The 13,738-nt window shown below is 43.4% G+C and overlaps 1 protein-coding gene across 5 annotated transcripts in view; it reads right to left on the minus strand.

The window, feature by feature from the left end:
- LOC117083389 (kalirin) overlaps positions 1 to 13,738 on the minus strand; it is a 499,428-nt gene that overhangs the window by 195,648 nt on the left and 290,042 nt on the right. For all 5 annotated transcript variants that reach the window (XM_033210973.1, XM_033210972.1, XM_033210971.1 and 2 more), the window contains exons 7-8: positions 7,188 to 7,379; positions 3,397 to 3,528 (exon numbers count right to left, since the gene is read on the minus strand). In XM_033210973.1, coding sequence (XP_033066864.1) covers positions 3,397 to 3,528; positions 7,188 to 7,379 — 324 coding nt within the window. The remainder of the gene's footprint in view (positions 1 to 3,396; positions 3,529 to 7,187; positions 7,380 to 13,738) is intronic.

Genomic DNA, 13,738 nt, shown 5'->3' on the forward strand with positions numbered 1-13,738 from the left:
CTCTTGACTGCCACCATGTAAGACATGCCTTTGCTCCTCCTTCACTTTCTGCCATGATTGTGAGGCCTCCATGGCCATGTGAAACTGTGAGTCCATCAACCCTATTTTTTTTTCTTCTTTTTTTTTTTTTAATAAATTACCCAGTCTCAGGTATGTTTTTATTAGTGACATGAGAACAGAATAATACAACCATCATCATAATCATTATCATCTCCCTCACATCCTCTTTATTTCCTTGTCATTTTCTTTCTTTTGTCTTTATCCTTTTAAAATACTTTGCTCTCACTCTATACAACCCCCTTCTTTCTTCTGAAAAGCAGTAAAATCCTCATTTTTCTAGAACATGCAGGGAAAGGCTGGGACACTTAGACTGTGGACACACCATCCACATCCCAACACTCGCCCTCAGTCTGAGAAAAGTGGGATGATACTCTCTGCCATTCTTCTCATTGGAGTTCTGGCACAATCGCGGGCATCAATAATTCTGGAAAGTGACATCATACAATCAACACCTGTGGCCCTCGTGTACTTGGCAAAGTACCCAACAGAACATGCATCTTTCCAATTTAAAACAGGGGTGACTGGGAATTGATAGAAATGTTGAGTCCCCAAACTTGGTTACCAACTAAATCAAAGTTGGCTTGGAGTCTTCCCCAAAAGAAGACTTTTGGAGATGAAAATGGTCTTTTATCTCATCAGCAAGGTAGGGAATGAGGTGTGTTTCCATCTCCACACCTCTGATGATGAAGCTGTTTGCCAGGTTTGCATACTCCCCTCACCCTTCCTTTGGTCCCTGATAATAGCTTGGCTGGGGGTCCAGGAATACAGAAGCAGCTGTTACTCCTCCTGCCCATGGGGCCACAGAAATGCTTTCAGGGAAGGGTGGTTAGGAGGGGTGCTGGAGCAGAGTGCAGCAGAGGCCAGGAGAGGAAACCACCACCATCCACCCAATCCCACCATCCCCATCTCCCATAATTGACAGCCAGGAGAGTGGGGTGGGGGAAGTAGCTTATAAATAATGCAGAGGTGATGCCCACCAGAGACATGAGTAAGACAAATATCCTATAACCAAACCCAGGAGCGCTCTCTTCCTGGAATTCTGAGCAAATGCTGCCTTTTGGCACCATGCTATGTCCAGGGCAGGGTGGTTAGAGATGGAAGCCCAAGTCCTAGAAATCCACCCTGCATGAGCTCCAATTCTCTGCCTCAGTCTCTACATCTGTAGGAAGCAGGGACAGCTCACTGGCCTCTGAAGTGGGGTTGAAGGGAAGGTTTAAGCCTCACAATGCTAGGGCCTGATAATTAATTGAGAGAAATATTGTGTCTATATGTATAATTACACCCACACCTCACATATGCGGAAGTATAATTAATCTCATTTGTACTCTCTATATTTGTATTTTGCAAGGAGTAAATTTAAAGATTTTTGACCCATGGGCAGAGGCACAGTTCTGTTTTAAGACAGAAAGCTTTGGGCCATATGGATCAGAGCTGATGAGATCAGATTTGGCTCATAAGTCCTTCATTGTGCCTTCTACAATGACAGAATACATTACCATTTTTTAGTACTCATTACTGTCAGACATTGGGCCAAGTGCATTATATACATTACCTTCATTTTATTTTTTAAAATTTTTTGTTGAGTACTATGATTTATTTATTTAAATAGTTTTGGGGAACAAGTGGTGTTTGGTTAGCTCCCACTTAAAAGTGAGAATATGGCCGGGCGTGGTGGCTCAAGCCTGTAATCCCAGCACTTTGGGAGGCCGAGACGGGCAGATCACGAGGTCAGGAGATTGAGACCATCCTGGCTAACACGGTGAAACCCCATCTCTACTAAAAAACACAAAAAACTAGCCGGGCGAGGTGGCGGACGCCTGTAGTCCCAACTACTCGGGAGGCTGAGGCAGGAGAATGGCCTAAACCCGGGAGGCGGAGCTTGCAGTGAGCTGAGATCCAGCCACTGCACTCCAGCCTGGGCGACAGAGCAAGACTCTGTCTCAAAAAAAAAAAAAGTGAGAATATGCGATACTTGGTTTTCCATTCCTGAAGTTACTTCACTTAGAATAATGGTCTCCAACTCCATCCAGATTGCTGTGAATGCCATTATTTTGTTCCTTTTTATGGCTGAGTAGTATTCTACGGTGTATATATACCACATTTTCTTTATCCATTCGTTGGCTGATAGACATTTAGGCTGGTTCTACAATTTTGCAATTGTGAACTGTCATGCATTACCTTTATAACCTCAACACTATACTATGAGGCAGGTGTTACCACTTTCATTTCACAAATGAAACGAGGCTCAAAGTGGTTAAGTAACTTGTCTGAGGTCACACAGCTAGTAAATCAGACAGCCAGGATTCAAACTCAGTTTGACTGTGGCCAAAACCCTTATTCTTACCCAGAAGCCATTGGTTCTTAGACTTCAATGTGCATCAAACTCAAATAGGGTAATAGTTATTAAAATGTAGTTTCCAGGTCTCACTTCTTGACATTCTGATTCTGTCTGGGGTGGTACCCAGGAATCTGTGTCAGGTGAGTCTGATGCAGGTGGTCCAGGAACCCATTTTAATACTCCTCTAACTAATCCTGCCCAGAGGAAACACATGGGCTGTACGTGAATTCACTTCTTCTCCTCATCCAGCTTCCTTAATCAGCCCATCCCTCTGCATCCCTCAGTCCCCTTCCTCAGAATTCATGCCAGTTAGTAAACATACTAACTTGTGTATATCTACACAGAGGTACCTATGTAGCTATTTCCTTTTACTTTGAGAGGACTGTCAAGGTTTTTTTTTCCGTTTCTTAACTTTACAGCAACCCCCTGCCTTTGATTTTTCAATGGAAGAGTCTTTGTCCTTCACATTCACGGAAGCTTTTTACTCCTGCAAACACTTATCTCCACGCTGTGTGTTTTCCTCTGGATCTTCTGGTGAGAAAATTAATATTTTTTTGATGAGCTGCTTCATGAAAAAGGTGGCAGGGCTAATGCATACATGTCCATTCACCAACCAGAAAGCAAACTCCAGAAAAGCACAGCTTCATTTTCGTATATTCCTCCCCCAAGAGGAGAAAGTCCAATCTTCACACACAGGATAAGGTAGGTATATGGGGTGTGTGTGTGTGTGTGTGTGTGTGTGTGTGACAGAGAGAGAGAGAATGAATGTGAGTGCACCAAAGTGATGCCTAATAATGGCCCCAATTTGTTCTCCTTCCTGGTTGGAGACACTATAGTTCATAGATCAAGGTTCCTAAAGATGTCACCAAAAAAAGAAAAACAGCCTCTCTTCTTCTTAGTCCCACCCAGTCTATTTCACAGTGCACAGGCCAGTGCCCTTGTCACCCACCCACATGCAGAAATGCTCAAGACCCATGGTTGCCCTGTTCCATTCTCACCTCTGTGTAGGCTTGGGTCACCTGCTCATACAAGGTCTGGTGGTGGTGGATTGCCAGCTCTAGGTCCTGCATCTCGGACGGCAGACCACCTTCGCTGCACATCTTGCACCAGGCGTCCACTCCCGACAGGAACTGGAAGGAGACGCGGGGTGGGTCAGTGGGGGAGCACTGGGGGTAGGGAGTTGGGTGGATTATGGAGAGAGCGTCAGATACCTTGGGAAAAAACATCAGGACTTCTGAAAGCCTTCAGAGACCACTGTAGAGGGTAGAGTTTTTTTAATTCTACAAACACTAACTCCTAGTAAGAAATCAGACCCAGGTACCCATTTAGGAAGTATAGTCTCCACAAAATTGACTCTTATGAAACTGTAGGGGGCAGGTGAATCATCAGATGTTCAACAGGTTATAGCTACACACTAACTGTAACATCCAGGTATAGTCAGCTCACCACATTCCACGGATACATTAGAGCTTCTTGCCCCATGCACACTCACAGGCATATGTGAGGGGCTGTGTGTAATATAAGGAGATGTTCCACATCTGTGCTTTACAGTGTGTACATCCAGTTGTGAAGACAAGCAAAAACCACCTCACACAGACCATCAGGAACCCAGGGAACTTGCAGAGACCATCCCATATGGGATGCAGACTGCCCTCAACAGGTCTCCCACTGTTGGGTCAGTCCCCTGAAGGGTGGAAACGAGAGAGGCAGTCTAGGGGGACAGGCTGTGCTACACCTACTGCATCCCGGGTTGTGATATATAGACATAGTTCTTGACAGACATCAAATTATTTTAAAATTAAAATTAACAGCTGTGGAAGACTATGGGTCTTCATGCACAAAGGGTAAGCTAACTGAAATCACTCCGATTTATTGGGTGGAAAAATGCACCTTGAAAATGCAAATAATTCACCCAACAGTCTGGAATCGTTCTGTCTGTGATTCCTCTCGCCTAGATGCACAGCTCCATTTAAATTAATTGCCTAAATACCTTTTAAACCCATTGCCAAGAACAGCCCATATGAGGACAATAAAGAGCTGCCTAAATGAATGCATGGAAAAAAATAGCCTTGAGTCATTTTTTTCCCCAGTTAAAAAGAAGCATGGTTTATGAGTGTCCCTGAAGGACTAGTAATACCTACAGAAATTGCATTAAAAAATAGATACAAATAAAATTGCTTCTGATCCAAACCAGCCCAAATCAGGAAACATGAAATAAATGTGCACTTCTCCAGTTTTCTCAGTTCTGGCACTGCAACCGTTGCATTCTAGTTTTATTGTCACTGTCAGCTTTCAGTCCCCAGCCTGTTGATTGTTGTGGTTGACCTTTCATTCTGTACATTTTGTAACACATTAGACCATTTCTTAGCAATTCTGGAAGAGTGCCAGGTGCCATCCAGTATCAGATCATATAATATGTACATGCTGAAATCTCAGAAGCTTCTTTGCTCCACCAATAACTTTAGAAATGACCCTAGGAGCCACTTGACATTCTTGTGTCAACCATGGGGGGAGCACTGCTTCAAGGCTCTTGGGATTTCTCTGCAATATTCTAACAGGTGGCCTGTAGCATATCCCACAAAATGATCACCTCAAGGATATAATGCCAGAGAGACAAAGAGAGAAGCAGTGGGTCTTCCTTACCAATCTGGGCAAACCTTGAATAAAGTATGAAAGTGATATGGTTGAAGAGAGAACAGAAAATTGGACCTCAATATTCTCATGGCCCTAAGAATGAACCAGTCACTATCAGTCACTACCACCAACAACCTTAACAACAGTGACAAAAAGATATGGCCACATCCCTCTCAAAGTATAGGGTTGGGCTTGACACAAGTATTATTTCAGTCTTTGGGAAGTTCTCAGGTGGAGGAAATAAGAAGATACCAGGATAGTACGTGGTGCAAATACCCATAGTAGTAACGTCCACTGTTTAGTAAGCACTCGAGGCACCTTACATATCCCATCTCTCATGTTGTATCTTTAGCACAGTCCTGTGCTATTTATGATTAGCTCCACATTATGGAAGAAGAAACAAGCTCAGAATGGTGACATGACTTATCTAAGGGTGAATGAATGGTGGAGCTGGGATCAGAATCCATGTGTCTTGCCTCAAAGTCTAGACTTTTAATTATGCTATGTTGCCTTCCACGCTAGAGAGGGTAACAGAGGGAGAGATTTAAGGTGTGACCAGGTGTCTGACTCTCTTTGGCCTATGTTACCCAAATGTAATGCAAAGAAAGAAATGCAGAGGTTAAGACCACAGGCCTAGTGTTAAACACACCTGAGTTGATAGCCTATCTACTCATAGATTGTGTGATTTTAGCAGTGGTGTGTTAGTAAATGTTTAACAACCAGTATATATATGTATGTGTGTATATGACTATATATTACATATATACAGGTAAGTGAATTTACAAATTCTACTGATACAAAGAATGTATAACACACCATTGCTCTGTATTGTATACAATGCTCTGTATTGTATATTTAATGTAGCCAGTTGATTCTCACAGGATGCTTTTGACCTATGGTTGCAACTGACAAACATTTATAGTTTTGACACACATGCTAGTTGATATTTTCATTATGCTAAGGAGTGAGACAAAGGTGAAAAACACCTTAATACTATGCCAGAACATCACTTGTTCATCAAGGATGTCAGTGACTTCTTTGCTGAACCAAATAACAGCTTTTGAATATTGGAAGAATATTTCCTTGATTTTTGTGTGTTATTCACAATGTAACAGCTATACACAGGACACATTTTTAAGTTTAGTCTGCATTTTCAAACACTTTCTCCCTCATTTTCTTTAGACTCTAGGCAACAGTAAAGCAATGAATTAATCCCTGGTTTGTAGCATCTGATAGTTTCTATAATATGAAACTCCTACCATGGTGTATTTTAAGCTACCAGTGTGACATCACCAACATGGAGTCGGGAAGAGTAATCCACACATAGCACACAACTGTATGGTATTTCCACCACAGAAAAACATAAATACATAAAAATGATTTCAAAAACATAGGTAATAACAACAGGTTGTAAAATAATCAGCAAGTGATGAGTTTTGAGTATTTATTAACTTTGCTTTTAACATAACATATTTAATTATAAACCTACATAATTAAGCAATAGTTAGAATGTGATAACCAGCTCACAAAATTCCTGAAAATTTAACAACTGTCTCTCTATGAGCTGGTTCACTACAGGCTCCAACACATCGTGGAATCTTAGGCAGGCCAATCAATGTCTCTGAGTTTCAGTGTTCCTCTTTGTAAAATGGGTTATCATGTAACTGGCCAATGCCTGGCCACTTAGTAAGTACGAGTAATTATTATCTTGATCCATTATATTATTATTATATTACCATTATCCATAGCAAATGCTTCATGTAAAATTAGTTTCCCCCTGCTCTCAGCACCTCAGTGATCACTTTACATTCACCCCTTTGATCTGTGTTCTGAGAATGCACACTACGCGGACAGCCCACATATGCACACGTGCACACACAACCACTACCAAGCAAAATGTAAAAAGGCTCTGGGTACCCTCTTGTTTGTATGACAAGCAAAGTCACCAAGAGTTACCAAGGTTTCTTTGTGCACACAGGGGCCATGAATATGGTCGAACATAGGTTATTGTTGCAATGACTCCACAGGGTCTTCAGTCTTTCAAAAAGACAGGCGGAGCACTCTATAGACAGTGTGTGTGCTCCCCTCCAGCCCTTCCCTGTCTGTGCCCAACCCTTCCCACCAACAGCAGCTGCTGCAGGATTCTGGGCCTTACCTGCTCAGCCTTCTGGTGGAACACAGCAGACATGGCGAGAATGGTGCTGCGTTCATCCAGGGCAGCGGCGAAGCTCTTCCACTCCTGGTCCAGCTGGGTGGAGATCTGCTTGATTTGCTGTGAGGCATAGTGGCCGGCCTCAGAGAGGCGGGAAGCCACCGACATGATGCGGTTGATGTTGACGTAGGCGTTCTAGAAAGCAAAGGGGAGTGCTCAGTGGGGCAGGCTCAAAAGACATCCATTGGGCACTCTTGTGGGGCACATATTTGGGGAAGGGAGCTGCCCAAAACAAAAGTCTGAGAGAGGCTGGTACAGGCCATATTAGTGTATTTGTTTTTGGCCCAAGGGAAATCTTTTTCTACAATTCAATTTCAGTAAATAGCAGGGACCTCTCATTGTGGGGAACCAGCATAGATTTTGTGCCAACTATTAATGCACTTTAATGCAGTCACTTTACATGGACTGCTTTATGTAATCCTCACAACTTATGAAGTCATTCCCAGGGATGGCACATAACTCTCAAGAGCGCTCTTTGGAAGTGGTGGCTCAGACGAGGGCACAAGCTAAAGGAGGCAGAGACATCTCTCTTGTTCAGGGGAGAGCTGTACCCAGGACACTATTGCCATCTACATACAACAAACAGGGCAGAAGTACTCATCAAAGAGGGCAAAGGAGACATGGTAATTCCACATCTTCCTATCACCTAGCAAAATGTCCCCACCTTCCTCCTACCTCCTTCAGCCCTGCCAAAAGAGCTGAGGCACTGGTCATCAAAAAGGGTTTAAATAAAGACAGCATTTGAAGCCACACACTTTTCCATGCTAATAATAAGGTCTGTGAAGCCCTTTCTTAACCCTGCTTGATTTAGGAAGATTTCCCCACCTGACCCCAAAAGGCATCTGTGGGTACCCCAAAAGGCATCAAGGAGGGGCTCTCTTGGCCCATTGTCTCCTGTCATCTTGTGTTTTGTTTACATTCATTCTCATCTTTGCTTGCTAATTAAAAATTCATGAACATGTATGCTGTTTCCTATTAGGTCACTGAAAAATGCTCCAGGAAGGGACAAGACAAAAGAAAAATCTCACAAACATAAGACAGTAGTGATTATGGCTATTTTTAACTGCTATCTCCTATTAGTTGTCTGAGGTGTCAAAACAATCAGGTAAGGTTGTGGCATCCACAGGGAGCTTTTCCAAATCACACAATATGTCTGCATGAAGGAGGACCAGGGAGGCAGATTATTCACACACCTTCATTCTTTGTTACAAATCTTCTCAAATGATTATACATATTCTGCAGTAACAGTATTTTCTCCAGGTTCTATCAACTCAGGTGTAGTTCATTAATACTGAGTAGGTTTAATGAAGGTTCTTTATTTTTCTCTCTCACTTCCCTCATGGTGCCCATTTGTCTTAGCTGTCCCTGACTTCTGAGCACTCCATCCCAAACCTGGGCGGGGTTGGTAGGGTCTCTCTTAATTTCAAATGTCTCCGTGGAAGTTTAAAAAGTTAAGTGAAGAACTTCTACACAAATCCCTCCTGATATCTAATGACTCCTATGTGTCATCTCTTTTTTTAGTCTGTCCTGAGACCTTTCTGACACAGTGCATTTCCCTAAGAGAACTAGGATATTACTGATTCTTGTTATGGGAAATAACTATCCCTCAAAGTTGTAGGAACCATTCGCAGCCTCGTTTTCTGAGTTAGGACACAAATTCTACTGAAAATTAAACTCTATTTATAGAACTGACAGAAAAACCACTCCGCACTTAAAAATAGAGAGGAAGAAGGAGGAAGGGAAAGCACACACTGATTTCGACAGTTTTATCTTCTTTTTTAAAAATTCAAGAGCCGGACAGTTTTATCTTCTATGGGAAGAATCGTATGGGAAGTCCCTCAAATCTCCTGCTCATGTCATTGTCTTACTTTGGGTTCTCCCCAAAGCAGACCTTGAGACGATTATTTGGGAGACAGAGTTTACTTGGGCATGGTCCCAGGAAGCATAGTGAAAGGGAGGGGAAGTCAACGAGGAAAGGGAGGGGAAGTCAACGAGGAAAGGGAGGGAAATGAATAAAGGATATGTTAAGTTCTATGAGCAACTGGGGTTCAATCCCTATTGAGATCTTTTGAGAAACTATAAAACATACCTCTGAGCTGTACCACTGAGGGGTGAGGAATCTGGGTTACTGATGCACTAAGTCCCATTGATCTTTGGTTGAAGGTCCTTCCTGGGGTAAGTTCCTGGCATTTCCATCCGAACCCACAAACAGACCAAGCACACTTCCGAGGTCAGAGAGTGATCACCGCAGATAAATGCAGGAAGCGGTCAGTCTGTATGAGAATCACCCGCAGATGACCCCCAGGGCAGACTGAGGCCATATGGGTGGGACACTGACAGGGTCTGATACAGCTGTCCTCCCAAACTGGATTCAAATCCTGGAATCCATGCTCCTGCCCCCTTACCCAGATCTATCTAGGTTGTTGGGTTTTCCTGTCCTGGAGAAAGGCCTTGTGTACTCTGGCCAGATGGAATGCAAGAAAAGCAGTAAGAGCAAGGCATTACCCTGTCCCCAGATATATCCTACAGATACCCAGCCCTTTGTCACTGTCTGTTACATTCTCCTCCCTCCCAAGGCACACAGGGAGGTATATTTCTGCTTACTTTTGGGAAGAACTTTCTAGCTATTAGAGGTGTCCAACTGTGGCTGCTTCTGTAGACTCTTAACACCTTGTCACTCATTCAAATATTTATGGAGAGTGGGCCAGGCTCTGTGTTGGGGGCTGTAGGAGATCAAAGAGGAATAAGATAGGATTCCTGCCCATCCACCCCCTGCCCACAGGGGCTCACAGCTGAGACTTAAGACAAGTCCTTAAATAACTGTAATTTAAGGCAAAATGAAGCAAGTGCTTCCACAGAGGTAGAAACGACTCTCTGTGGGGATTCGGAGGGAAGGGATCTGAACCACTGGCAGGGCTGTTGGGAAGAGGCTCCCCGCATGAAAGAGGGTGGGGAGGCTGGCAGTCCTCCATGGTTCCCTTCAACCTCTAAGCCTGTGATCACAGATTAAAACTGAAAGCAAATAAACAAACAAAAAAAGACCACAGCTTACAGTTCACATTCTAGAGTAGCACAGTAAATGCTTTTTTTGTTTCCTTATCAGCAGGCAGAGAAATGTCTTGCTAAAACTAACAAATAATTATGCTTCACAAAAGAAGCAGAGGCAGTATCCCTCATAACAGAGGGATAAACATAATGTTGACTTATGAATCTGCTCATTGTTCTTCCCTATAGCCCCTTTCCAGAATATCAAACACTTCAGGCAAGTCACATTGCCTAAGTTCATCATCATCTTCTTCATTTTCCTTTGCCCCAGAAGCTGAGAGAAATGGGCAGATAGATTCTAAACTGCAGTTGTCCCTGGGTACAAGGATAGCCACACAACAAATGAGAAGGGAGTAATGGCAAGGAAGGGCTCCAATGACTTAAAAGGAAAGAATGAGGTTAAAGAGCTGGATTAGGAGTCTGAATAAATAAGAGTGCTTACTCATTAAGCATAAACAACATTTCATGGCCTTTGGTTAACCCATTTGTGTGGTTCTTCTGGGTGACTGTTTATGCCCTTATTAGGAACATTTGGGAGTTATGTTTGTCCTTGGGACATGGCCAAGAGGAATGGATATTTTGGCTCTTTACAGCCCTCCCATTTCCTACCAGCTGCCCCCTCCACTCTCTTCCATCTGCCTGGCTCTCCCATTCTTCCCTGCCAGCCTTCAATGCCTTTCCATCTGCAGAGCTACCCATTAGTCAAGGGCATTAAAGTCACTGGGCCAGGAATCAAGAGTCATGAGCTTTTGTCCCAGCTCTGGCATTCACTTGAGATGTCACTTGACTTCTCTGTGCCTCAGTTTCCTCATCTGTGTGGGAGTTGACCTAATGATCTCAGACATTCCATTTCTGAGTAAGTAATGTCAGTTCCAGGAGACCAGGAGCACAGTCTGCCTACTCCAGAGGTACATGTAGTCCAGGCCTGCTGTCCATGTCTCAGCAGGCTGAGATGCTGGCTCTGCTCACTGCCCAGTAGTGTGAGAACCAAGGCTGGAGTCGGACCCCCTGAGTCCTTCAGCTTCCAGGTGACCAAGGGCCAGAGGCCCTTCTCCCCCTCTCCTCTTTAGCCCCTTCCCCTCAGCTGAGATGCTCAGACTAACCAGCTTCCCTGGCCAGAAGATAATAAGTTGACTAATAATTCTAGCTTGATATGTGTCTTCTTAAATCCTTACCTTAAAACTGATTTATTAAATTTAAACTCCCCTATATATGCAGTCTGTTGTTATTAAATTATTGTCATTATCCAAAGTATGGCACAGCCCGAGGTATAGACACAATCTACCCTGCAGAAGGCAATGCACCTGCAGCATGGTCTGTTGCATCATCTACCCCATCTTACCTGCCCCTAAAGCCTCTCCTCCTCATAAACAAGAAAAATAACTAAATTCCAACAAAATCTCAGTAACTTAAAAACCATGTGTATTGACACCCCGCCCTCACTTTTGTTACCCACAAAATTCTTTTTTTAATTCCTGCAGTCATTAACGGAGATCACAGGATGGAGAGCCCTTTCTTCTGAGGCCTTGTCCCTGCTGTGATTAACTGAAATCAGTGGAGCAGAGTCATTGTCCTGAAAGAACTGCTTGGCAGAATCTTGATCAAAGTTTTCAGCCCCGCCAAAAGGGCTCCCACTTCCAACCTGATTCCTGGCTTATGCCTACTGGCTACAAAAAACAAGATAATGATAGCTTTCCATTAAAAACCTTAGCTAAATTTTCTCTTTGTGATTTCTTATGTGGTATACTGAAAGAGATACTGGTTATTCTAGAAATAATCATTTGATGCAAGTTATCATTTTGGTAACCTTAACCTATGTGTCAGGGGTTGATTATAAGAGAAGATCATTGCCAAGAGAAGGTATTATTTGAATCCCATTCATTTCACTCCTAAAAGCAGAGGTGAACTTTACACTCCTGTGGTCACAGGTCCCCACTGTGAATTAGACACACTCTCTGTGGATTACATGAGATAACATAAAGCATCCAGCTAGATGTCTGGCACAGAACCAACATTGCAAAGAATGTCGTATCTTTTCCCTCATTCAGTTCCAGGAGACTGGCATTAGCTCCCCACGTTAAGTGCGTACCAAATCAAAGTATTAGTAAAAAGTACAACAAAAAGAAAAATCTATCAACGATTCCAACAAGAGGCAAAATAAGTGAAGTCTCATTGTCTTTCACAGAGAGCACAACACAAGGTTCCTACTATTCCCTACTACAGCTGTTAATGCTGCCCTAGCCACTTACCAGGCTATGCCCTACATGCCACAAACCCTCTGCTGCAGACATTCTTCCCCTAGGAGTTAAAGGTCTGGAGCTCAGAATTGTCTATAAGTTTTTCCTTGACCCAGAGAGATCAGAGGATTCAGAATCAGCCCATAAGGTGCTTTCTGAGCCATGCTATTTCAATACAATGTCCTTCCATACCTTAAGTTGGAAAAATAGAGTTTTTATCTCTTGAGATAGTCTTCTTGGGGTGCCTCCACCACCTTGGCATGTGATAGTCACATCCAGAACACTCAGAAGTTGGGCCATCTTGTCCTCATACAAGGAAACAGATTCTTCTCCTTATTGCAAACTGTGTTACAAAAGGTGACAGAAACCTCCTCCCCATGCTGGGTGTTGGGGTTCTTTACTTTGTGGTCTATGGGCAACGTGACTTGTCTTCAGCAGGAGAAAGACAGAGTGAGCTCATCAAAGAGCTGTTTCATCTCTGCAAGGAACAAGTCCTGAGCACAGGGTTCTCAATTCCTTTCCAGCTAATGGGGCTACAGCTTTTTAATCATTATTATGAAAATGAAAGGTGTGATCTGCCTGTCAGATGAATACAGGAGGCAAGGTATAACCACCACTTAGGGGACACTTTCCCTGAGGGGCTCTGTCCTCTCAACAAGCTCTTGAGACCTTGACTCTCCAAATCCAAAAGTCAAGGGAGGGAGGCCAGGCAAACAACTAGCTGAGAGCCAAGGTACTTAGCAAAATAATTCGGGTCAAATGAAAATCAAATGCTCAATCAAAAAGCTACTACAAAATATAAACAGTATTGCCTCAACTGAGGAAACATTATACACACCAGGGAAGCACAACCAAATAGTGCCAGCTATTGAATGCTTCTTCTTCTTCTTCTTCTTCTTATTATTATTATTATTTTGAGATGGAGTCTTGCTCTGTTGCCCAGGCTGGAGTGCAGTAGCATGATCTTGGCTCCTTGCAACCTCCACCTCCCGGGTTCAAGCAATTCTCCTGCCTCAGCCTCTCGAGTAGCTGGGATTACAGGTGCACATCACCACGCCCGGTTAATTTTTTATATTTTTAGTAGAGGCGGGGTTTCACCTTGTTGGCCAGGCTGGTCTCAAATTCCGCCCGCCTGGTCCTCCCAAAGTGCTGGAATTACAGGTGTGAGCCACTGCGCCTGGCCTGAATACTTGTTTTGTACCAGATATACAT

The sequence above is a fragment of the Trachypithecus francoisi genome, unplaced genomic scaffold (assembly GCF_009764315.1).
Source record: "Trachypithecus francoisi isolate TF-2019V2 unplaced genomic scaffold, Tfra_2.0 Lachesis_group0, whole genome shotgun sequence".
In the NCBI taxonomy this organism is placed as follows: Eukaryota; Metazoa; Chordata; class Mammalia; order Primates; family Cercopithecidae; genus Trachypithecus; species Trachypithecus francoisi.